The sequence below is a fragment of the Ictalurus punctatus genome, chromosome 21 (assembly GCF_001660625.3).
Source record: "Ictalurus punctatus breed USDA103 chromosome 21, Coco_2.0, whole genome shotgun sequence".
NCBI classification, from domain to species: domain Eukaryota; kingdom Metazoa; phylum Chordata; class Actinopteri; order Siluriformes; family Ictaluridae; genus Ictalurus; species Ictalurus punctatus.
This window is the reverse complement of record NC_030436.2, coordinates 17,110,357-17,137,417: the sequence shown is the minus strand read 5'-3', so window position 1 is coordinate 17,137,417 and position 27,061 is coordinate 17,110,357. Positions and strand designations below refer to the sequence as shown.

At 42.3% G+C, this 27,061-nt stretch overlaps 1 protein-coding gene across 1 annotated transcript; it reads left to right on the top strand.

The window, feature by feature from the left end:
• On the top strand, positions 1-27,061 carry prkcdb (protein kinase C, delta b). Its single transcript, XM_017450528.3, has 17 exons — positions 1-140; positions 13,961-14,082; positions 14,769-15,035; positions 17,667-17,832; positions 18,208-18,239; positions 18,743-18,828; positions 19,845-19,974; positions 20,508-20,608; positions 20,798-20,885; positions 21,501-21,640; positions 21,885-22,058; positions 22,331-22,422; positions 23,392-23,454; positions 23,670-23,808; positions 24,217-24,405; positions 24,744-24,872; positions 25,865-27,061. Exons 2-17 carry the CDS (start codon positions 13,974-13,976, stop codon positions 26,021-26,023), a joined length of 2,064 nt encoding a protein of 687 aa, XP_017306017.1. The 5' UTR covers positions 1-140; positions 13,961-13,973; the 3' UTR covers positions 26,024-27,061.

Below are 27,061 nucleotides of genomic sequence, written 5' to 3'. Positions count from 1 at the left end.
ACACACACACACACTCTCTCTCTCTCTCTCTTTTACACACTTCCTCAACCACACCGTGTGTTCAGTTCTGTGGTCAGAAGCACACTTTGTTAGCACAAGAAAGGACTAGTTTACGAAGATTTCTTGGTCGGTTCTCTGAGGTAAGTTTGGAGACTGGGGGTTTTAAAAAAATTAGCTCATAGCTGCAAAAAGTTTCCGAGTCGTAACTTTTGACGTTAGTGTTGATAGAAATACGAACACGGGGCATGATTAGAGGTGTTTTAATGTTTCTTCTGGTTATCAAATCATCTTAATGTTGTACTTCATGTTGTTTAGTAACACGGAGTAACTCCGCGTTGTCAGTCTCCCATTCAACAAAGTAGTGAATTTCGGTTAAACCGCCGCTTAACAAAATGCACTACTTTTGGACAGGAAGTAAGAATAACATGCGTGTTGTTTCATCTGCAGTAGCGTTCAAGCCGCTGGAAAGGCACTTAAACGCGGTTCAAATATGTATTTCATACAGTGAAGGATGAAGGAACCGTGAGCTAGAACGGTTCTAGATTCGGGTGTTTAGTGGAACGCATAGCGCTCGCGAGGTTACGTAAGCAGAGCTCGCGCGACTCTGAGTGTACAATCTCTGAGCAACACTTTTTATAACCTGGGTTTTTTTGGTTTTATTTCGTGTTATATGTTGTACACGAATATGCCTATACACGTCGTAGTCAAGTGAAAGGGAGACCAAAGACATCATTCATCAACTAAACTCTATATTTGTCGCTGAAGAGACACTTTAATCACTTACTGTATAGTACAGCTGTGGAGGAAGAGGCAGCTGCTGCTACCCTTGAAATGAACCGTGCCACCTCAGGTCATAATCACATCTAGGTCAAATTACCACAGTGTGTGTGTGTGTGTGTGTGTGTGTGTGTCTGTCTGTTCATGTTCGTGTTCCGAGCTGTGTTAGGAACTGTGTATGAGTGTGAACAACTAGCCTCAGAGAGAGAGAGGGTGAGCGAGAGACTCGGAGAGAAAGACTCAGAGGGAGAGAGAGACTCAGAGGGAGAGAGAGACTCGGGGGGAGAGAGACAGAGAGAGAGACTCAGATGGAGGGAGAGCGACTCGGAGAGAGAGAGAGACAGGGAGAGAGAGAGCGAGAGAGGGAGACTCAGAGAGGGAGAGAGAGAGAAATTCAGAGGGAGAGAGAGAGACTCGGGGGGAGAGAGACATAGAGAGAGAGAGAGACTCGAAAAAAGAGAGACAGAGAGAGACTCGGAGAGAGAGAGACTCGGAGAGAGAGAAACAGAGAGAGACTCTGGGAGAGAGAGAGACAGAGAGAGAGACTCAGAGAGAGAGAGAGAGAGAGAGAGACAGAGAGAGAGACTCAGGGAGAGGGAGACGGAGAGAGAGAGACGGAGAGAGAGCAACAGAGAGAGAGACTCAGAGAGAGAGAGAGACTTGGAGAGACAGAGACTCAGAGAGAGAGAGACTCTGGGGAGAGAGACTCAGAGAGAGAGAGAGAGACTCGGAGAGACAGAGACTCAGAGAGAGAGAGACTCTGGGGAGAGAGACTCAGAGAGAGAGAGAGAGACTCGGAGAGACAGAGACTCAGAGAGAGAGAGAGACTCTGGGGAGAGAGACTCAGAGAGAGAGAGAGACTCGGAGAGACAGAGACTCAGAGAGAGAGAGACTCTGGGGAGAGAGACTGAGAGAGAGAGACTCGGGAGGAGAGAGACAGAGAGAGAGAGAGAGAGACTCAAGGAGCAAGACTCAGGGAGAGAGACAGAGAGACTCCGGGGGGGAGAGAGAGAGAGAGACTCGGAGAGACTGGGGGAGGGGGGACTCGGAGAGAGAGAGAGTCAGAGAGAGACTCGGAGAGAGAGAGAGTCAGAGAGACTCGGAGAGAGAGAGAGAGAGTCAGAGAGAGACTCGGAGGGAGAGAGAGAGAGAGAGAGAGAGAGAAAAGGGGTAGTAAGCTGTAGCTTTCCAGGTAGTACAGCTAGAAAGGTGTATACAGGGTCTGTTTAAAGAGTTAGTCTAAAAGATATGCACATTTCAATCTGTTTTTCAGCGGAACCATTCAGAAAGTGTACAGTACAGTAAACAAACCTATTAAAAGTTGTGCCACCCTTCTCGCCTCCTCTTTTCCAGCCCGTGTCCACTACCACTTTATCGCATCTCGTTCAGTCGGTTGGTTCTGAGGTGGTGTCTGATTCCAGTTTGATATAAGCGTAATGAAAATCTCACTTTCACGCCTAGCAAATCAGGTATTTCCAAATCATTTCAATTCCGTTAAAGCGTCGACATAATCACTCAGCTGTCCTAAACAACAGAGAATGGACGTGTATTTCCAAGGCTACATAAATAGCATTGGGTTCTGTGAGAAATCCATCCAGACGTCTTGTTCAACATTTTCACATTTATAGTAGCCACATCTCAGATCGTATGACTTCCCTCCAGATAACAACCCAAGCGTTTACCCAACACCTGATATCCTACTTATTGTCCGTCATGTTTTTGGGGAATTACCACAGCGGAAATTTTATGACGTCATAGCGTGGATTATGTTTTGTTACGTTTTTAATATGGACATATTTAATCATGTATTCGATCATATATTTTAGGATGAATTTAAAACGAACGCGCTGGATGACACGGAGAACCGGAGCAGGGCTTAATGTTCGGTTTTCATGTAAGATAAAAAATTGGTAAACGATCCCTTTTAAATCGGGCAATTTATCATCCATTTCACACACGGTAACACTGAGCTGTTTTCTCACGTCTGCTGATATTGTTTCCTGTTTATGATTATTATGATATTTCTTTATTATTATTATACCACAGTGCTGTTCAGTTCTCCAGTCTGATTTACGCTCTACATACTCCCCATTATAGTCTAATAACAAATGAAAAATGTGTCATTTAACAAGGAAAGACCTCAAATTGTCGACACCTGTGCGATTTTTAACCGCGTTTTCGTTTTTTTTTAAAACGCTCTCCGTCTACGCTGGCGTTTTCGAAACGTTTTCCGAAAACTTGCTCGAAACGTCTTAAAACGCTCACGTCGCTATACTGCTCGTGCGTAAAAACATATAACTCAAACGTATAAGTTTGCAGTTTTGAGTAAACGTTCTGTCCCCTTTTTTTTTGGGGGGGGCAAACTGAAGGTTGTACATACAAAGTGACATTAATTGTTAACGACGCTATTAAACTGGATAGCAGGCACAACGACTGCAGTACAGCATCGTCCACCGTCTTGTTTGTTTTCAGTTGAATGGGTCACGTGACTCAAAATATGTCACTGTTTTTGTAAATATCTGTTTTAAAAAAAAGCTCAGTTTTTCGCCGGACGAAAACGGCGTGACGGTGTGGACGGAAGTTCGAAACGTAGAGAAAAAATGTCAGATTTATCCGGATTGACGTAGACGTAGACTTTAAGTTTTCCACCACGGGATGTTGTGTTTTGCGTCTTTTTGGTAACAAGCCGCGTTATTTATTTATTTATTTATTTATTTTATTTATTTATTGTTTGTCTCATTAACACGGAGCTATTGTTGATAGCTGCTGTTACATGAGCGATGACAAGAACTGAGTACATCGTCGAATGTAGCTATAAACCGTTCGAAAATATGACGTGTCCTGAATAATCTAAAATTGCGAATGATCACACTCCTGCACATATCTCGTGTAGCTCTCGCACAGATCACACTGAACTCCCGAACATATCTCGTGTAGCTCTCGCACAGATCACACTGAACTCCCGCACATATCTCGTGTAGCTCTCGCACAGATCACACTGAACTCCCGCACATATCTCGTGTAGCTCTCGCACAGATCACACTGAACTCCCGCACATATCTCGTGTAGCTCTCGCACAGATCACACTGAACTCCCGCACATATCTCGTGTAGCTCTCGCACAGATCACACTGAACTCCCGCACATATCTCGTGTAGCTCCCGCACATATCACATGTAACTCCCGCACATATCTCATGTAGCTCTCGCACAGATCACACTTAACTCCCGCACATATCTCGTGTAGCTCTCGCACAGATCACACTGAACTCCCGCACATATCTCGTGTAGCTCCCGCACATATCACATGTAGCTCTCGCACAGATCACACTTAACTCCTGCACATATCTCGTGTAGCTCCCGCACATATCTCATGTAGCTCTCGCACAGATCACACTTAACTCCTGCACATATCTCGTGTAGCTCTTGCACATATCTTGTGCAGTTCTCCTACTCTCGCAAAGACCTTTCCCATTGATATCTTGCGTTTACTTCTTGCATAGATGTAGCATGTACATGCACGTAGCTCTCACACAGATCTCATGTAGCTCTCGCACAAATCTCATGAACTACCGTTTATAGCTGCTGTTATGTAAGCGATAATAAGAACTAAGTACGTCATCGAATGTAGCTATAAACGGATCGAAAACGTGGCGTGTCGTCTGTAATAATCTAAAATTGCGAAGTGTGGCGGTACTCCTCGGGACTTTCCGATGTTTTTATTCCTTATCTAATAATACTGGATGGCCCGAAAACCCTAACCTGTTATATATGAATGAACTGGAAATCTTTTGCGTACTGTCTCTACAGTTTGTCTGTTTATCGCCACCCTTTCTTTCTTTTCAATCTGGACGCACTGGAGTCGCAATTCTTATGAAGTAATCGTGTCCGGTGACACGTTCATCCAAAGAACATTCGCACGCTGTTGCGTATGCTTCCATGCGATCTGCTGGTACAAATCTGACTCATTTTCCAATGCTCGTTTTTTCACTACTCATCTCCTCCCCCCGCGCCCTTTGTAGTCGTTTCTCACTTCTCTTTGGTGCTGAGTCGATGTGGCACGGATGAAGAAAGAGGTGGTCGAACGTACCCTACTTTGCCGTAAAGAGCAGCTTTAAAGTCCCCGTAGTGTTACTCTACTGACCGCAGAGCTCCGTTCTGACACGCGCAATGTCTCATCCTCTTTTGACACGCGATCACGTCGATGCTGCAAACATGTGGTTTCGTTCGTTCCTGTTATCGGTTCTGCCGAAGAGAACAGCCCGTAGCATTCATTCATTCATTCAGTCTCTTCACGTGTGTTCATTATTAATCTGTGCACCACAAGACGCTGTTCTGTTTATTGTATTCAGGGAAGTCCAGCACTAAGGACGCGGAACAGGAGCCGCTACCCTAGACAAAACCCGAGCTAACTGGTAGCACTAGCGAAGAAAGAGTTTTGTAAGAGCGACGTAGGAAATCGCGAGAGAGCACCTAGCACTCACCATCGAACTCTCGCGTAGCTCTTAAGTAGGTATCACATAACGGTTGCATGACTTTGCATATCTCTCCTGTAGCTCTCATATAACTCTTGTTTTGATTTTGCATGAATCTCTTGCATTGATATCTCGCATTTACTTCCTGCCTAGGTCTTACATGTACATCCTGGGACACACTTGCGTAGCTCTTGCGCAGGTCTCGTGTAGCTCTTGCATAGATCACATGTAACTCTTGCACATATCTCATGTAATTCTCGCACAGATCTCGTGTAGCTCCCGCACATATCTCGTGTAGCTCTCACACAGATCGCATGTAACTCCCACACATTTCTCGTGCAGCTCTCGCACAGATCACATGCAACTCTTGCACATATGTCATGCCGTTCTACTCTCACAAAGACCTTTCACATTGATATCTCACGTTTACTTCTTGCATAGATGTTGCATGTACATATACGTAGCTCTCGCACAGATCTCATGCACTGCATGCCGTAGCACCGGTTTCATATAGCTCTCACTCAGATCTCGTATAACTCTCACGCATGCCAAACAGCTCTCGCAGATATGCCATGTAGTGCTCACACAGATCTACCATGGCTCTCGCACAGATCTCCTGTGGCCCTCGCAGAGACCTCAAGTAGCTCTCGCAAAGAACTCACGTAACTCTCAAAGAAATGTGTAGCTCTCGCACAGATCTCTTGTAGCTCTAGCACAGATCTTGTGTACTGCACATCTGGCACAGATCTCGCGTAGCTCTCGCATAGATATCGTGTAGCTCTAAAATTTCTGTAATACAGATCTTGCACAGCTCTTGTTAGCATAGCTAATAGATGTGCAGGCAAGGCGTTTGTGTTTAACAGCTTACTGTATGCTAGGGGCCCATGTTTGATTGTTTTTTGTTTTGGGGCGGGCGGGGGGTGAGGTGCTAACACCCTTCAAGCAGCATGTGTTTATTACCCATATTTGTTCTTTCACTTATACACAACAGTGTATGGCTGACATATTTATCCTCTCTCACAACACCAAGCAGACTGTTATTTAAACGCGCACACACACACACACACACACACACACACACACACACACACACAGAATGGGCAGACAGGAGGCACTCTGAGTGCAGTGGGTGGCCTGGTGAGGTTAATGAAGTCTTTGTGAAGTGTGTACAAAGCAGAAATGGATACCAGGCTTAATGCACTGAGAAACAAGAGCAAAGGCCTTTTCACCTTTAGGGAGACATGCCAACACACACACACACACACACACACACACACACACACACACACACACACACACACACACACACACACACACACACAGAGTATTGAATTACTTTTGAGTTATATTACTCTTAACACACATCTGTTTGTCTCACACACTTTTGTGACATGTAGTGTTTCTTTCTCTCACTCTTTTCTCTCAGTTGTTACTACACACACACACACATACACACACACACACACACACACTCACTCACTCACAAGGACAGACCTGTTTTCAGACCTGTTGTTGCATTCTATGTCTGTGATAATTGATCAGAGAGAGAGTAGTTCAGCAGGTTTGACTGTACCCTGGTACTGTTCACACACAAACACACACATGTATGTACACATTCTCTCTCTCTCTCTCTCTCTCTCTCTCTCTCTCTCTCTCTCTCTCTCTCACTCTCACTCTCACACACACACTACATGTGTTCAAACATGAGTCGCATACACAACTTGCCCTGTTTAATAGAGGAATCAGCTTTTCCACACAGACTTAAAGCTGCCTGTACATACTGTGTGTGTGTGTGTGTGTGTGTGTGTGTGAGAGAGAGAGAGAGAGAGAGCAAGAGAGGCTCCTGTTTCTGAGCCTGAGGGAAGAGAGAAAAATCAATTGCTTTCTGAAATGAGTCACATGGCACCTGCCGCACCAGTGACCTTGAACCCTTTCTTTCTTTCTTTCTTTCTCACCTTACTTGCCTTTATTTCCTCATTGTTTCTTTTGCAGTTGGTGCATCACTGCGTAGTGTACACGTATGAGAGAGAAGGAAAGAAAGACAGCTCATAAGAGTGACTTTGACCGCACTCGCAATACTGAAACTAACATGTAAAGTCTGTCTCGAACCATCCAAATCCGATGGAAATTTACCTGGAGCAGTCATTTGACAGCCGTACGTTTTCGCGCCGTGTAGGTTGTTCGTGAGAATTTGGAACAGATGGGCTTAAAGTAAATGACGGTTAATATTTGGTCGCATATCCCTTGCTTGCAATAACTGCATCAAGCCTGTGACTCACTGACATCACCAAACTGTTGGTTTCTTCTTTTGTGATGCTTTTCCAGGCTTTTACCTCAGCTTCTCTCAGTTGTTTGTTTCGGGAGGTTTCTCTCTTCAGTCTCCTCTTCAGGAGGTGAAATGCTGCTCTACTGGGTTAAGGTCTGGTGATCGACTCGGCCAGTCTAAAACCTTCCACATTTCCCCCCTGATGAAGTCCTTGGTTGAGTTGGCAGTGTGTTTTGGATCGTTGACTTGCCGTATGATGAAGTTCGTCCCGATTAATTTAGATGCAAATTGGTGACAGATTGTTCCTGTAACCTTCTGAATTCATTCTGCTGCTACCATCGTGAGTTCCATCTTCACTAAAGATTAGTGAGAATGTTCCCGTGATCTCGGTGATGAATGGTTTGCATCTTGTAGTACGGCCTCTGTATTTCTGCACTCGAAGTCTTCTTTGAGTGTTGGATTGTGATACCTTCACCCCTGCCCTGTAAAGGGTGTTGGTGATGTCACGAACTGTTGTTTTTGGGTTTTCCTTCACAGCTCTCACAATATTTCTGTCATCAGCTGTTGATGTTTTTCTTTCTTTTCCAGAACATTCCGAATTGCCCTGTATGGGCTTTGCCCAGTGCTTTTGCAATGGCTCTGATGGATTTTCCATCTTTTCTCAGCTTCAAAACGGCTTGCTTTTCTCCCATAGACAACGTTTTTAACATCAAGCGCAGGCTTCACAGGCGAAACCCAAGGCTCAAACCAAGAGTAGATGTCCGGAGCTATTAATTGTTTAAAAATCAATCTGACAGGGCACACCTGGGTAACAAGAAATACCAGTCAGTCGCACGTTCCAGTATTTATGATCAGTTTGAAAATGGGTGGGTTCAAACAAAAAAGCTGCCATGTACTGAGCTGTTTAACACATCCAGATGTAAATATGAGGAAGGGAATCCTGACGTTCCGATCTATTATCTCTTTTTCATCGTTTGACCTCTAACCCAAGTGTCTTCAGTGTATAGTGAAAACAAAATAATTGGCTTTGATGTTCCATTACTTTCAGAAGGCGCTGTCTTTTAGAAACTACACTTTAAAATGGATTTTTTTTTTTTTTTTTTTTAAACTAAAGCATGTCGAAAATGCAGGAAAATAAAAACATAGCTAAAAATGCAATGCACACTAACCCACAGCTTTCACAAATAAAGGAACCGTAATCCTAACAAAAACCTTTTCCAATTCCAATCTTTTCTGTTTGATTCAAGATATCTGAGCCACCATTGTTATTTATTTATTTATTTATTTATTTATTTATTTATTTATTTTTGGCCATCGTTGAATCAAGGCCGATCTTGCGTATTGAATCGGTATCATATTGATTCGTTTAAACGAATCAAGAAGACCTCTTTGGAAGTAGAAACATCAGCCTATTGTCAAGTTCGGGAACAAGCTGAGGAAACGAGAGGGCTTTTTCATTTTCGTTCCCTTCGCTGTTTCTGAGAAAGCTTTGAGAAATTGTACTGTCGCGCGTCAGCGTTTACGCCAATTATTCGAATATAGATGTTATGTCAGGAACTCGAATCTGACGACAAGCAATTAGACACGGGACAAACCGGTAGGCTTCAGGTTTCGAGAGGTGTACATAGAAAAGAAAAGAATGCGGAAACTAAACATCACACGCGACTCAGGCAGGATAAACAGGTCGGCCTGCCTCGTACATTCTGCTCCGGAGAAGAGTCGAAACGCTCGTAAAGGCTGTCTGATAAACTGTGGCGATGTAAACAAGCTCAAGAATCAGAAGACGTGACTACAGCGAGCAGCTTTTTTTTTTTTTTTTTAGTGGCGAAGTCACGTGATCACAAGTCCTACCGTATGTTCGTAAAACCGGTTTTACAGTGTGCTCTTACCACGGCTTTTTAAGATCCATACTCCTCACGCTGTATGAGAGGACCGCAACAGAGTCTGTGCGATGATGTCCGTTGTCCTTGTCAGATCTACAGAGCATTGCTGCGTTCTGCATACGTCACCAGTGAGCGCGATCCAGGCTCGTGCAGAAAACAGGTCGCGTAAACGTAAGCGTTATTTTACTCTGTCCGTCAGCATGTTTTGGTTGCGTTTCACCGTCACCGCTACAGAATTTGTAGCCGTCCTGTGAGATTTGTGTAATGCTGCGTCGAGCTCCGATCGCTGCTTTTAGACGAGTGTCGAAGCAGCGCTCGCACACTTGACATTTTCATTTGTAAATATTTGACGCTGACGGAACTGTCGTCGGCCATCTTTAGTCAAGTCATGGTGCCGTATCTGTTTATTGATTGGGGGGGGGGTTCATGTTCTCCACATGTTTCCGGGGTTTCCTCTGGGTACTCGGGTTTCCTCTCCCAGTCCAACCACACGCACTGTAGGATGATTTAGCATTTCCAAATTGTCCGTAGTGCGTGTGTGTGTGTGTGTGTGTGAGTGTGCGGTTGGCACACAAGTTTGAATGATTCCTGTACAAAGACTTGGCAACACATTTCACAGCAACATTTCCTTAGAAATCCTTGTAAGCTCTGCACACACACACACACTCACACTTGACTCCCAGGACCTTATATAGCTTCACGCTCCATTTGACTGAGCGTCTTATTAAAGTTTATTGGTTTAGACATCCTAAACTCCCTCTGTGAGAGAAAAGGGGCTGCAAGAAACGAACGGGAGAGTGAGCGAGTAGTGAACGAGCGAGATTATCTTTCTGTCGAGAACGCAAAAAGTGCTGACTGCGGTCTGGGCAAAATCTCCGCTCCCAATCTGGCCTTTCTTCCGAAGAGACATATGATACATCAAGGACGAGAACGAAGTCGTTACTCATTGACTGTGCTCTGTCTTCTTATGCCTCTTCAACTGTGTGTGGGTGTTGGTGTAACCAGAGATGAGGTTAAGAGGAGAGTAGGAGGTATCTTGGATACACACACACACACACACACACACACACACACACACACAGAGGACTGCCTCGCCAGGTCGTCTCTCAGTAACCGCTGTTACTGCTGAACAAACACACCAGTTGAGCAGCCACACAGTGTGTAAACTAGTAACAAACCAGACAAGCTGTGTGTGTGTTAGTACATAATATATGTGTATGCGTGTGCATATGGGTAAAGAAAGCTTCAGAGAGATGCGGATGCTCATTACACCTGTGTAACTAGACAGAAAAATCTAATTACACTGTGTATTATCTAAGGTTTATTTGCTTTTTTTTGAATAGCTGGTAAAGAATTCAGCACCAGCGCTTTGCCATTTATACTGTTTGCTTTAGAGATTTGTTGTGCAGGATTTGGCACTCTCAAATCTCTCACACACACGCACACATTGCGTGACAGGCGAGAAGCTGACCAGTTACTCATCGCGTATTAGGTACACTTAAGGAAATTTTGTTAACCCGTCCTCAGAAAGATAACACACAGGTACAACCCTCATGCTTCGGAAAGGAGTTTGTAAAAATAAAAACCCACCTTGAATGTTATTAGTTGTTATATCTTGGCTGTCCATCAACAAGTGGGGCGGGGTAATGAACAGCATGTAGTAATGGGGAAAGCATTTGTTTTGTTGCTGTTCTTTGCGTGTCACGTCATCTAACGAAGACGAATGTAGAATCGGCCGTCTTTGTGGTATTAGGATGATTTTTACCAGGTAGTGAGTTCAGATACAGAAGAGAAATTGAGCTCAGGTGCGTAAAGCAAATCTACGTTGATCGGTCGAAATGATCAGGCGCAGTTTCTGATTGTATAAAATAACAGGGGAAGAAACATCCACGGTTCTCTAAGCTTGTTCGAATACTCGATTCTGATTGGCTAGAAGGTGCGTGTTTTTACTGTGGCCTGTCTGAATACCCGATTCTGATTGGCTGGAAGTAGTTCCGGTCAGTTTAATCACTGTTCTAAATGAATGTGCTGCCTATAAACAACTGTAACCAGAGATCGTCACAGCGATCTCAATCCCATTAACTGTATTAGAAATAGATTTGACGGGATTAGTCATTCATTATGAAATATCCCAAGATGAGTCTGTGCGAAGTTTGTGCTTGTGTTTACATCTCATATACTGTACATTTTCTCTCGCTCTCTCTCTGTCTCTCGCTGTCTCACGCTCTCTCTCTGTCTCTCGCTGTCTCACGCTCTCTCTCTGTCTCTCACTGTCTCACACTCTCTCTCTGTCTCTCACTGTCTCACGCTCTCTCTCTGTCTCTCTCTGTCTCACGCTCTCTCTCTGTCTCTCTCTGTCTCGCTCTCTCTCTGTCTCTCTCTGTCTCACTCTCTCTCTGTCTGTCCCCTCCTTTGCAGCGTGTGCTCATTTTTTCCGCTCTCTCCCGAGAAACTAGTGTGTCTTTTTTAACGTCATTTGCAGCTGTGTGTGTGTGTGTGTGTGTGTGTGTGTGTGTGTGTGTGTGTGTGTGTGTGTGTGTGTGTGGTTCCCTGTTTGTGTGAAAATGTTCTTGTTTAATGACAGGGTTTGTTCGTGTGTTTTTAAAAAGTCAGTGTGTAGAGTTCAAGCAGTGTGTGCTTTCTGTGCGAGCGTGAGTGTGTAACACTTCTTGAAGCGCACGGTCCCGCTCAGTCCCACTCCACCTGCTCCACATTTCATTCCTGCCCTTAATCAGTGCCCCACTGGTGCGGAGAAACGCACATCCCACCCGGTTTGTTCCATCCTTCTTTACAGCACCCTTACTCTCGTGTCCCTTGCCAACTTTTCGATGCCCGAGTGCTGCTCCGTTTCCTGTTATGATGTAAACATGCCTTATCAGCATGGGTACTGAAGTGTTAGCATATGTCATTGCTTTGGAAAATGTCTAGCTTATCTGCTGTCGAAAAATGCACTCGGTTGAAAGTTCTCGGGGGGAGGGTTGGCGTTGACCTCGCCGCCATTTTGTGATCCAGCGAAAATTGTCTGTTACTCTGGAACTGACTGTTCGGCCAGAAATGCCGTCTGGAATCTGCAGCTCAGTCGCCGTCTAATCCTCACCATAGCAACGTGATAAAACCCAGCACTTTCCCCCCCATTGTGACTATGTTCTAATCTAGGATCAGTTTGATTCCCAGTACACACATGCCGGAGATGCATGCCAGTGATCTTGTGAGCTGACCTGAGATCAGATTCTTTCCCTGCTGTTTCTTTAATTGCCAGTGTATTTTAGAGCTGATCTGAGATCAGCATTTTCCAGTGTCTATACTGTTTCCTTAATTTCCAGTGAATTCGAGCGCTGACCTGGGATCAGCGTCCTCCAGCATCTATGCTCGTTTACGTGCCTTTGACCTCAACCGCTGACCTGAGACCGCTTTATTTCAGTGTCCAAACTTGTTCAAGTGCCGGTAAACTTGTGGTCTGTTCCAAGATCAACTCCTTCCAGTGTCTGTGCCGGTTTGAATTCAGCAAACGCACGAGCAGTTGGAGCATCATGGGGGTCTGAGTGCCGAGGTGTCTCATGAGCAGCCCTGCTATCGGACGCTATCGGAAAGTGTTTGCAAGAAAAAGATCTAACTCTGTCCACGCACGCTGTATATGCAAACAGTTTCTTTCCAGTTATTAGCCACAGCTTCCAGACTGCTTCCTCATTTTTACAGACCTACAAGTTTACCCTGTAAATTCCCAGAGGTCATAAGGTCCCTTATCATATGAGTAGAAGTTTATTTGTTCTGTATCAGAATTGTATGCTATGTCATGTTATGAAATGGTGTAAAGGCCAGTTGTGACACACTTCGGCTGTGGAATCACTTAAGAGTGTGTGTGTGTGGGGACGTGTGTAGGTGCGTTTTGAGATTTAATGCCATCAGGAATGTAGTTCAGTCCGACTTTACTTGCTGAGTTTGGAAAATAACATCTAAGAAACTTAGCGTTTATGAACGCATTATGTTATTTTATTAAATACATAAAAGGACAGGAAGCTGATGCAAACATTGGAAAAAGAGTTTCAGCAGAGTACAGCAATATGTGAAATGTGTGCGTACAGAAGGAAGGGGAACAAGAAATGATGAAAGGATGTGTTAACTCGAAATGCACACGTTTTTTTTTTAAAGCGAATAGTTTAGTTGCTAACAGTTTTATGTATCATTTGGCACATTTGTTTTTATTCATCTCTGTAACGACTTTCTAGGCTCCACGGACGATCGCACATCCACGTACAAGCTTTTCCCACGTGCTGGGGATTTGTACAGCTTAAATAAAAGGCATCATGCATACTGTACAGCTAATCCACGGCTGTTATGTAGCGTAAAGGAAATGGAAAAAATAAAGGCTTTCGCTGCCGTGGGAGCGGTTACTGTGTGGGACGTTCTAATGTGGAAGTTTCTCTCTCGCTCTCTGTCGCGCTCTCTGTCTGTGTGGCAACTCCTCAGATATTTCCTGTACGTAAAGATCCAGTTCTGCATACAGCTGTTTGAACATCTGTTTGATCAACGTGTTCTCCATTTCTCTCTGTGCGTTTTTCAGGTGTGTTTTCGCCATGGCTCCGTTCCTGCGGATCGCCTTTAACGATTTTAATTTGGGAAGCCTTCCTCCTTCGACCGATGAACCATTCTGTGCCGTCAAGATGAAAGAGTCTCTCAGCACGGGTTAGTATGTCTGAGTAAAACTCGCGCGCGCGCACACACACACACAATATGCTGCCTACATAACAAACCTCCTAGTTGATATTAACACTGTGAAGCTATGATATGATGATATTCTAATTAGCGGCATTATCATGATTCTGATTGGCTGCTGAGCTTCTCTAATGTACGTCATGTCAAAAATGTCATCACAGTTTAGAAATCAATGCACTAGATTGTATGTAACCATGACTACAAGCTTAATTAAAGGTTTAGCCTATGTATAAATGTATATACTTTTTCTACATCCTTTTACTGTTATGCATTTTTCTAAATACATTTAAAAAAAAAAAATAAAAAAAAAAAAAAAGGCCAATGACAAGGATTTACAGAGAAAGGCGGTGACAAAAACTGAGTGACCTCCCTGTCCTGTTTGAGACGTAACCATAGCAACAGTCTCGTAATAGTAGCTTATTGAGGGATTTAAAAATGAATTCAAGGATATAATAAGTTACATATGCAGTACGGACAGACAAAGAGCCCCAATAAACCAATTTGTAATACACCAAATTTGTAATACACTATAGAATTATCTTGCTCAACTCTGTCTGCCTCTCTCTCTCGCTCTCTCTCTCTCCCTCTCTCTCTCTCTCTCTCTCTCTCTCGCTCACTCTCTCTCTCTCTGTCTCTCTCTCTCTCTCCCCCCCCAGAGCGGGGAAAGACTCTCGTCCAGAGGAAGCCCACCATGTTCCCAGCGTGGAAGTCCAGCTTCGACGCTCATATCTACGAAGGCCGTGTGATGCAGGTTCTCCTGATGAAGACGGCCGAGGAGCCTCTCTCCGAGGCCACCCTGGGCGTGTCGGTCCTCGCGGAGCGCTGCAAAAAAGGCAACGGCCAAGCAGAATTCTGGGTAGACCTGCAGCCGTCTGGGAAAGTCATGATGTCCGTGCAGTTCTTCGTTGAAGATATCGAATCAGGTGGGTGGACACTTTATACTGTGTATATATACTCACAACGGTTTGTCACACACGAGTAATGAAAAGTTTGTTTATTAACAGTCACTTTCACAGTGTAGTGTAGTTACGCGAGTATTTTATATATATATAAAATAAAAATTCGACGCACTTTGTATCATATCAACAGCACTGAATATGGTCATATTCCTACTGTAGTATACTTTCAATTAAGTTTATACTTGTTTTTAGGGTCCAGATTTATGTTTTGAGCTTTAGTTTAGACATGTTCAATTTAGCATTATAGCTAAAATAGGTAAATAATAAGTAAAAACCAATGTAACAGAATGTCTTTCATACGCTGGACTACAGACCCCACTGTGTAGTGCACCCTAGTGGTGATACAGGGTTAAGACCACTTTTATCATCCCAGTTCAGCCTCCACTGAGTGATAAAAGCAAAAAAAGAAAAGAGCAGCATGAAGTTTAGGAAGGTAAAAAAGGGAAATGGACAAACATTATGGGCTTGTGGGAATGTAAGGAAGGATTTATTGCAGTGGCTAGGACAGTGTGGAGTGTGTCTGGACCGTTACTGTGGAGTGTGTTACTGGACCGTTTGTGGAGCGTAACGGTTGAGGTGGCAGACACCCTCGCTGGTTCCACCCCTGTTTCATAGACTTCCTGAAAGGAGGCAGAGTCATGCCTATTTATAGAGCTCATGTCTGAACAGGCCTCTGCTCTATCCTCAGAGTGTGAGCAGGCCTCACGACAGCAGCTTCTAATCCAAAACACACACACCCACACCCCCCCCAAACACTGTGTCCTGTCAATAAGCCATGAACCGAAACGTAATGTTTGGCTTAGTCTGTGCCTCCGCTCTTTCTCCTTTTCTCTTTCTCATTCTTTCTGTTATTTCTTTCCTCATTTTAGTTTTCCTTCTTTCTTCCGTCTTGACCTCATTCACACACTCCTCCGTCAGCTGTGTCCCACAATGCCATTTAATTTGTTTACTTTAGTTATCAAATGAGTCAGACGCCCAGTTTCACTTCCACAATCTGCTCCTTATATCTTTCGGGCCCATTTAAAATGCAGGCATGATGGCATTATAAATTTTATACACACTACCAGTCGAAAGTTTAGAGACACTTGACTGGAACTTTTAACATGATCTTTAAAAGCGTAGTTGTGCACTCCTTTAATACTGTTTAAAAAGCATCTCGGGGAAATTCCTCAAGAAATCGGTTGAGAAAATGCCAAGAATACATTTCTGGAAATTCTAGGCAAAAACAGTGTCTACTTTGAAGATGCTAAATTATTGAAATTATTTTGAATTATTTATAACAACATAATTCCCATAGTTCCATGTGTGTTATGCCAGAGTTTTGATGATGATGATGATGATTATTATTATTATTATTATTATTATTATTATAAAATGTGGCGGGGGGAAACAAATAAAGAATGAGTGTGTCTAATCTTCTAACCAGTAGTGTGTGTATATACAGTGAATACATAAGAGATGTATTATGTAATATATAAAGTTTTTGGTTTATACAGGCATTTTGCATTAGCCTAATTGGGGCATGAGCGTATCTTATCATATGTTTTTATTGTACTCATGCTGCTATGGCGCAGTTATGGTTGTGGTTATTCATGGTAAATGAACACCATTATCCTAGCCCGAATGCAGCACTGAAAATCCTTGAATGCTATTTCGAAATTAGCATTTAACCTCATATCCACAGCAAACAAACTGTACATAAAGTGAATTACAGTCTAACAGCATTACAGACTAATAAGCTCTTCCTTAAGATTAGACTTTTTTTTTTTTGTGTGTGGCATGAAAAAAAAAAAGCACTGAAATAGGACAAAAAATAAACTAGATCAAACTAACAGTCTCTCTGCGTGAGACAATAATTATATACATGTACATAATAATAGCTCGATTTTATACTGCGTAATATGCAAATGTAGACAACCGACGAGCTCGTCTCGACTTTGGAAAACGCACGGCAAAGAAATACTTTACTAGGTGGCTGTGGTCGGAACGTTCGCTGGGTCTTGCCAACCCAGTGGGGGGAAAGATGAGTCAGTGGGTGACTTGAGGGAGTGTGAACAGCAATGTCAGCTTCGCTCAACAATACAATGGAACTCCCCTTTGAGTGGTGGTATGGTGGGGTTTTTTTTCTCTCCACAGCGGGGGGTTGGGGAGGGAAGGATTGGGTGCTCAAAAATTATGCAGAGTTGCAAAAGTGAAAGAAAATCCCCCAGATCACACCACAACAGCAATCTTAAGCACATTCTGCATACACGTACTATTGTTTGTTTGTTTGTTTGTTTGTTTGTTTTTTGAACCCATAAACTATTAAAGATATCAACTAATTATATTAAGAATCACATTTGTGGGATTGGCATCATTTTAAGCCCATTTAATTCAGCGAAGAGTCAGGTTCATAATTATAATAATTGTAAAAATAGTAACTATAAGGACTATATTGATGTATTGATAGTAGTTAATGCACAGCAGTTCTTCTGAAGACCTTCGTAATCACGTACTTAGCATGATTCTTAGCAACAAGCATCCGATTGCAAATGTCCTTAATTTGCAGCATGGTGTTTTGTAGTTCCGTGACGTCTCGATCGAACTGTCTTACAGAGGGCAAGGCGTCCACCGGGGAGAAAGAGGAGGACGGGATTTTAACACTGAATCGAAGAAGAGGAGCCATCAAACAGGCCAAGGTTCACTTCATCAAAAACCACGAGTTCCTCGCCACCTTCTTCAAACAGCCTACGTTCTGCTCCGTCTGCCGAGAGTTCGTCTGGTGAGTGAGTGGATGGATGGATGGAAACACGATGCTAAGGAAATGTTGCATTGTTACACAAACATCAATAAAAAAGTACTGTTTAGTATCTACTGCAGCAGGTAGCGCTTTGTATCGTAGCTGATAAATCTAAACTATATTCTGTGTTTGACGGTTTTGAGTGTGTGTCTGTACTGGTTCGGAGGAATTCCTCTGATTCTTCAGGAGTCACTTCAAATACCCTGGGCTGTTCGTTCCTGTACCGTGTGTGCGCGGGCAAGCACGTGCAAAAAAAAATGCTTGATAGTTTTGCCCTGGTTGTAGTATCACCTGATCTCTACAGATAAAGCCTTAATGTAGCTCTTACACTAACACTTTTTCTCTGTCCACTCACAGGGGGCTTAACAAACAGGGCTACAAATGCAGACGTGAGTGTTTTTATGTCTGTTCTACACTCGCGCACACACACACACACACACACACACTGTTAGTACAACTACATTTAATAGATTTAACCATGCTTCAGTAACATGTCAGCCTGTTATGAAATAATACTGAAAGTTGACGTCAGGCCTCTTTGTATCTCTGGCTATTTTGACATTTTTCAGAAGCCAGAAGTTTCGCACGTCTGACACGAATCACGTTGGCATAATCGGAAAACCAAAAGGAAGGGCAAAAATAAAACGTAAAATTCCAATTCCAATAGTCTTAAATTCCAATTCCAGTAGTCATAAACGGGCTGACTTCCTGGTCCACGTGTTAATCTTACTTATAGACGTATTGTGCTCCAGGCAGTTAAATCGGTGAGCATACGGATTCATTTTCAACAGTTGTCGACACATTTGAAACATGTACAAGAAGCTTGCTTAATTAATTAATTAATACTACCTCAACTAATAATGTAACCTCTGCGCTCCTGCCTCTTTCCCAGAGTGCAATGCGGCCATTCACAAGAAGTGCATCGATAAGATCATTGGGAGATGCACAGGAACGGCAGCCAACAGCCGAGACACTGTGGTAAGGACCAACATGCCATTCATCTGTTAAGTAAACACACACACACACACACACACACACACACGAGCAGTATCAGCCCCACGGTGCACGGCAGTGACCATGTGATTGGTTGGAATTGACTTCAGTTGAAAAGTGTATCAACTACGTGGAGTTGTGGTTGCGTTGGCCAATAGAGTTCGCTCCAGCCTGTTGACTTGGTTATATTGATAGGCACGAAGGAAATTAGTCTTCAAGGAACAGAAGTGTTAATATAATCGAAGTGAAAGTGAGACTGTAGGCTGTAAAACTGCATTCCTTCTAAGTATTGTAAACGTACATTAAATGTTCCTTCCCCTGCGAATGACATGACCTTTGATGTAGGCGGCCAGATGACGAGTGATGACACGGACGGGGTTATAATTAAGGGAACAAAACACGACGGGGCATTCTTAAAATTTTACACTGGTGACTCCTTCCATAAATGTTAAATCTCCTTCCAGAAAATGTCACCATATCACGCGCTCTTGCTTTTTAAATTATTTTATTTATTTATTTATTTATTTTATTTTAATTTTTTTCTTTAATAAGCACAAAGCTTTAGGACGGGCCTGGTGAAAGGGTCGAGTTCCAGCGGAACAGACTGGCAGTTTACAGACTCACAAGGATCACAAAGATCAGAGTCTTCTGCTGATCAATCAACAGAGGCAAGTGCGCTCTTAAAGCGCACGCAGCTCAGTCGTGTACATCAGTGAAGCAGCTACAGAGCCTCTGGACTACATTCGATGAGCCAAAGATCTCTTTGGGGGGAAATGACAATGCAGACCTTGTGTTTTTATAGACAAAAGCCGATACCTGATATTTAAGCTTCTCAGTGATGTAGGAGTCCGGTAGTAAGCCCTGGTAGATGGCGAAAGAGCAGGAAGATCAGGGCGGGATGGTATCTGTACCTCATAGTGGCACTATGAAGCTTCGTTCGAACTCACAGACCTCTGGGTCTACAGCGGCGGGTAAATTACGACTCCTTTGTGTGTCTGCAGTTCCAGAAAGAGCGCTTTAAGATCGACATGCCACATCGCTTCAAGACGCACAACTACATGAGTCCTACCTTCTGTGATCACTGCGGAAGTCTGCTTTGGGGAATGGTCAAGCAGGGCCTGAAATGTGAAGGTGAGACGGGATTTATTGTCTGTCTCTTTTAACTTGGGCTACTCCATTTCTTTCACCTCTCCTCCTGGCGCACGTACGCTACGTTTTAATGCAGACTGATAACTAAGTATTAATTCCAGAATTAAAAAAACAAAACAAAAACCTAATCTAATCGAGAAAGATGGCCAATCTGTTATAATCCACTAAATAGCAAATTACTCCATGCCAACATCTGCGCATATGTGTTTGGAAACAATTACGAGATTAGATTGAAGTGAGAGACATTTAAACATTCATTTCAAAGCACATGATAAGATATAAAGTCTTCTTGCAGGAAAACTGATCCCTTGATTAATCCGTATTAATCACCAAATTTTTTATTTTTCTGGTGTCTTCCATCAAAATGCAAAAAAAAAATTAAAAAAATGCTTTTTTGCACTATGAATTCTTAAATGCTTTATTTGGTTGAGTCTCTCTCTCTCTCTCTCTCTCTATCTCTCTCTCTCTCTCTCCCCACTCTTTTTAATCTAAATATTTGTCTTCTCTCTATTTAGACTGCGCGATGAACGTCCACCACAAATGCCAGGGAAAAGTAGCCAACCTCTGTGGTATAAACCAGAAACTTCTAGCCGAAGCTCTGACTCAAGTTAGCATTGTAGGTGACCCACAGCAGCAAGATTTATACTTAAAGTTATCAGTGCACCTGGATTCACTTACCTAACCTTACATTCAGTTCCCACTAGTTTGTTTGTTTTTTGCTGGCTCTCTGTTTGAAATAACTTCATGGTGCTGGATGGTGCTAAAATCATTTTTAACGACATGTTATTAATCATATTCTGCTCAGAAATCGTCCACCAAGCGTCCTGATCCCACCGTGTCAGACATTGGCATCTATCAGGATATAGCCACGCGTGTGCCGCTGGAACCTAGCAGTAAGCCTTTATTATTGTTTCTTTACACTGTACTATCGAGATGTTCGAAAAGTTTGAAATGTTTTCAGGCAGGGCGATATGACGATATAATATTACGATAGATTGCATCACAGTACACTTTTTTGGATATCTAATATCTATTTTAATTCCTTTTTTTGAATCTTTTATCATTCAAAACTGACCAAAAGTAGCTGATTCGATGTTCAAATATTTACTGATTTTTTTTTTCTTTTCTTTTCAGTGTTAAATATTTATTTACTTTTAATAATAAATTATAATATAATACAATATCAATTCAAATGTTTTTTTTTCAATATAAACATTTATATTTTGTACATTTTGTACTTTATTAATATAAAGTATCAGACTGTTTATTTATTTACTTATCTGTATCTATAATTTTTAGTTTTTTAATGTGTCATTGCTATATTGCTGGGAAATTATTAGCAAACATAAACCATAATACGTATAATATTTTTGTCACCTCGCCCAGCTCTAGTGATAATTAGTGATGCACTTTTTTCTGGTTCTACGTTCTTTAATAATTATTACCGCTAAATAATCCAAAACCGCTGATTTGTTGTTGTTTTTTTTTTTCTTCTGTGAATGTGTTAGGAGATGGCACTCTGTATGACCACCTGTGGGATGGTCACACTCCTACACCTACCGCCATCCCACACCAAACTCACTCCACACACCTCTCCATTGACCAGTTTGAGTTCCACAAAGTGTTGGGTAAAGGTAGCTTTGGCAAGGTGGGAAAACACACACACACACACACACACACACACACACACACACACACACACACACACACACACACACACAGAGTAAACACACAAACCTGAGTATGCATCGCCATGCGATTAATAAAGATCGGTTCGAGACAGAACCTATTTAAAAGCACTAATAATATCGTTCTCTTGCCTTTCTTATACATCATATACATCAAGCCTGTACTGTGTAATGAAACGTTAGTACTGTGTCCGTATGCGCTAGGTGATGCTGGTAGAGCTGAAGGGCCGCGGCGAGTTCTTCGCCTTGAAGGCGCTAAAGAAGGACGTGGTACTGATGGACGACGACGTGGAGTGCACAATGGTGGAGAAGAGAGTGCTAGCGTTAGCCTGGGAAAACCCCTTCCTCACACACCTCTACTCCACCATCCAGACCAAGGTGCAGTAACAGTTCTCGGGTGAAACCGATTCGAAACTCAAAGCTCATTTTTAAGTCAAATTTAGGTCTATAGTATGGTTAATAAATCCATCACCTACGCATGATGGAAATACCAGTCTGCCTCGTTCAACAAAGAAATAGACCGATACTCAACTCATAAAGATACTATCATTGCTCATTAGTCATTTAGGAGAAACATTGTCGGAGTATCACGGCTTTATTTAATAACATAACGTTTTTGTAATCCACTTTCGGTGTGTTTTTCTCCACAGGAGCATTTATTCTTTGTGATGGAGTATCTAAATGGAGGAGATTTGATGTTTCACATTCAGGATAAAGGCAGATTCGATCTTTACAGAGCCACGTGAGTGACTGACAGACATAGTTTCCCATAACGAGCTGCACAACCAGCCAAACAACACCGTATGTACTCTGAAAAATCCTTACACTGAAATTAGAAGAGCGTTTAGAAGAGGGGGATTATCTGATGAACTCGACGATCCGGTCCTTCACTAAACGGTGCTCTAAATAAGTAGTATTATATGCTTTCTTAAACATAAAGTCTATCAGTGGTGTTCATTATTCTAGCTATCTCAAGGATAGGCCTACGGTTTATAACAATTTAATTACCTTTTGTGCCATAGACTAAACAGAAAAGGTACATGGTAGCAAAAACAATCCTCTCCACTTATAGACTCACTGGGTAACACCTCCACCCCTGCTCGTTCGTGCAGTTTTCCAACAAACCCAATCATGTGGCAGCAGTGCAATGCATAAAAGCTTGTGCTTTGGATGAAGATTGGAAAGACCAGTGGACCCCAATTCCCCCCCCCAGTCTTCAGCTGTCCAGGTTTGGTGAGCCTTTACAGGCTTCCAGTACTGGAACCTGTTGTTATAGGTCATCCACTTTGAGAGTCGATGCTTTTCTGCTCGCCACGGTTGTAAAGAGTTACCGTGGGCTACTGTAGTCCATGACATGAACAGTAAGTGAAGCTCTAAAGCCGTATAAGCAAGATTTTATGTATTGTGCTGCTGACGCAAGAATGATTGGATAATTGCACGAGCGAGAAGGTGCGGGTGTTCCCAATAAAGCAGTTGAGTATACGCATTCCTTACTAAGACTGTTTGGTTTTTTTTGTTTGTTTTTTTTAAGATCGTTTAAATTGCTGGAAGGTGAATTGGAAATGTTGAAGTATAGACTTTTTTCTTTTTTTTAGTCTTATGTCATGTTATTTATCCAGTGCAGGGAAGCGTATGAATTATAGAAACGATGGTGAGATGGGTTGGATGCTCTCGATGGAGAATGTCTACAACGTACGTTCTTTTATTGCAGGTTTTACGGTGCTGAAATTATTTGTGGCCTGCAGTTCCTTCATTCCAAAGGCATTATCTACAGGTGAGATGCTGGGAAACGATTGTCAGTATTTTCTCGTATCTGTCCCGAAGGATATGATATATCCTAATATAATATCCTAATGTAATGTTTCAACGTTTTTTTTTGTTTGTTTGTTTTGTTTTTTTTAAATAAATATTTCACAATGCCACATATTGATCGTGACATGCTCTCTAATGTGTTCTTGTGTTTTTGTTTGTTTTTTTTTCTTCTCCCAGGGACTTGAAGCTGGACAATGTGATGTTGGACAAAGACGGACACATTAAGATCGCAGACTTCGGCATGTGTAAAGAGAACGTGTTTGGAGAGAACCGTGCCACCACTTTCTGTGGAACACCTGATTACATCGCACCAGAGGTGTGTGTGTGTGTGTGTGTGTGTGTGTGTGTGTGTGTGTTCTCTATAGCAGTCGGTCCCCAAAGTATACGTTAGAAGCTGATTTGAGTGGTCACTTGATTTAATGGGTTGAATTCAGTATCTGGGCAATAAACTTTGACACAGAAGTATAGCGTACCAGTCTGCCAGGTTTTTTTCCTGGGTTTTGCAGTGTCCCAAACAAATTGTGCTCGTTTAACAAAAGTAAGTGAGGATTATTCACTTTGTTGCATTTGTAATGATGCTGATTATTTATTCAAATGCTTTCTAAACGATTTTAAGAAACTTGGTCAATTCTGACCACAGACACCAAAGATGGAAGACTGGCTCAACACATCATCATCATTCATGCAAGGGTGTGTGTGTGTGTGTGTGTGTGTCTGTGCTCAGATCTTACTAGGGCAGAAATACACCTTCTCAGTGGACTGGTGGTCGTTCGGCGTGCTGGTTTACGAGATGCTGATTGGCCAGTCACCGTTCCAAGGTGATGATGAGGACGAGCTGTTCGAGTCGATCAGGATGGACACACCTCACTACCCGCGTTGGATCACCAAAGAGGCCAAGGACCTGCTGGAGAAGGTAACGTATAAATGGGGCGCTAATGAAAGCGATCTCTTGCCAGTCATGCTGCGTGTGCTGTATAAATGCAAACATCACTAAATACGCTTATACCCTATCTGTTTATTACTTACTACTATACTATATGTTTATTACTATACTGTTTGTTTGTTTTTTTGCTTTAAAATCTCAGTGTGTAAAGAAAGTTGTGAAAATGTACTTGCCTAAACATTTCTGATTTCTTTAATAGGTTGATTTGTATAGAAAAATGTAACACTGTGTTGCTGAATATTTCTTTTTATTTATTTATTTTTGCTTAGTCGGTGTTTTGACTACTTTGTCTCATTGTCGTTTTACAGTTATTCGAGCGGGACCCCACCCGCCGTCTCGGTATCGTGGGGAACATTCGTGGACATGCCTTCTTCAAGACGATCAACTGGCCCGCACTTGAGAAGCGAGAGGTCACGCCCCCCTTCAAGCCTAAAGTGGTACGGTCTTTAGATTGATTAGGTTACATTGTCCGGTCTAAACTTCTTTCGACAATAATTAGTCTGGTGAAAACTCTGGCGATTACGTTCACGGTCCAGACGAATAATCTAATCAAATAACTCTAAGTCTTTTAAGAGTCTGAGATTCTGTGGTTTTTGATCTTATCGTTAAACCAAACAAAAGCTGATGAACGATTCATTAAGAGCTGGAATGATGTCTAGAAACATGTTTATCCCTGGGCCTCAAATAAGCTAATAACCTTTACTCCCAGCAGTTAGAGCACCGTTCTATAACTCACTCGAATGCCCCGATTGCATTTAGTGTTTTATCCCAATTTGCACGTTATTTTGGGAAATGAATGGCAAAAATTAGGCTTAGATGAAAGATTTAGTTTTGCTGGTTTCATCTCTCTCATCAAAGCTAGCAAATGGTTGAATTGCATGCAAAACTATACTTCGATGTTTTGGTGGAGAAAATAGTGGTGGAGAAGACTTATACCCAAGTGTGTACAGTAAAATACATGTGAAGCTTTAGCGATCTAGAGATTGTAGAAAGTCAACTGATTATTTACATTAATAATCAATTGATCAAATTATATCTGAACATATTGTTTTAAATGATTATAAATAAAACTAATGTGTTCAAAGACAAAAAAAAAACAACAATTCTTGGTCTTCTTTAGCTAGATTAACACGCAGGTAATGCATTTTGGCAGGTTTTCAGGATTTGCACGACTTATATAATCGATCACATGACTGAATCGTGGGGTAGAGAAATAAAGTAAGACTGTTTGCACACGCCGGTTTGACGCATACGCCGGGAAAGTCAAATAAGCGTCCTGTGCGATCGCACTCTAATCCGAAAGGAATCGCTTTTTAATGAGCCGTAACGCAGTCGGTCAGTACGACCGCGCTCGCGTTTGGTTACCGTGCACGGGTCAGGCGGTTATCAGTCTGCGCTCTGATTGATGTGTGCTCTCCTCCAATCGCAGAAATCCCCCAACGACTGCAGCAACTTCGACCGGGAGTTCCTGAGCGAGAAGCCCCGCCTCTCGAAAGGCGACAAGAACCTGATCGACTCCATGGACCAGTCTGCGTTCGCCGGCTTCTCGTTCATCAACCCCAAGATGGAGGCCTTTCTGGAGAAATGAAACAGTGCTGTAAACCTCTATCTGACTCAAACACACACACACGTACAGTACTCAGAGGGTGCTAGAGCTCTTGGGGTCCAACCAGTGTTAAACACAGCCACCCAAGCTTGCTCTTCTGCTCATAGTGTGAATGAAGTGTTATTAGATCAGGAAACTAACAGAAACAGATTGGTGTGAACAGAACCTGCTCACAAACAAATGCCACTGCGCCCCCTAGGGACCAAGTACTGAATATGGTTATGTTTCTCTCTTTTTTTTTTTTTCTTTTTTTTTTCTTTTTTTTTTCCTTTCTCATGATCAAACTTTGTAACCGAATGAACTGTATCTTACGTACTGTATCTTTTGGTGTTGTAATATAGGACGCTGTGCATATGCTTCAATTTCAGATTAATTGGTTGACACGGATAGGAAAACTGCTCCCACTCACAGCTCAGACCTTGTGTAATCCTAACGCTAGACTTGTCTGGACTGGGAATCTTACATTTCTCCTTTGGGCTCTTTTTATTAATGCCTTGCTTTTACACCAGGTTTTCCATTTTAAAAAAGAATCAGGGGTGCTCTATATAAACTGGATTCGTTTAGTAAGTTGAGATTTTTCAGCTCACTTTCCCACTATCTGTGTAAGTGGAGCCAAAATTTAGCCTGCTAATCTGTGAACCCATTCCTTTCGTTCTAGAAACTACAGCCAGACAGAAATCGTGCTATTGTCCTTATAGTCTATGGTACTATATTTTGCTACGGAATAAATAGTGGGTGGAGGTTTAATACCCTCGTAAATTTTTATATATATATATATATATATATATATATATATATATATATATAATGTGTGTGTGTAAACTTGTAGGTGATTAAAAAAGAATTAAGATTGTGTATGTATATATATATATATAGAAATAAATGTATGTATATTGTTCTGAGCTGTTGTCATTGTTGGGAAGATAATGTGGCTTTTTTTTTTTTTTTTTTTTGGTTTTGTTTGTTTTTTTTTATTACACTTCAGAATTCCATATAATAAAAAGCATCTTTATCCCAGAA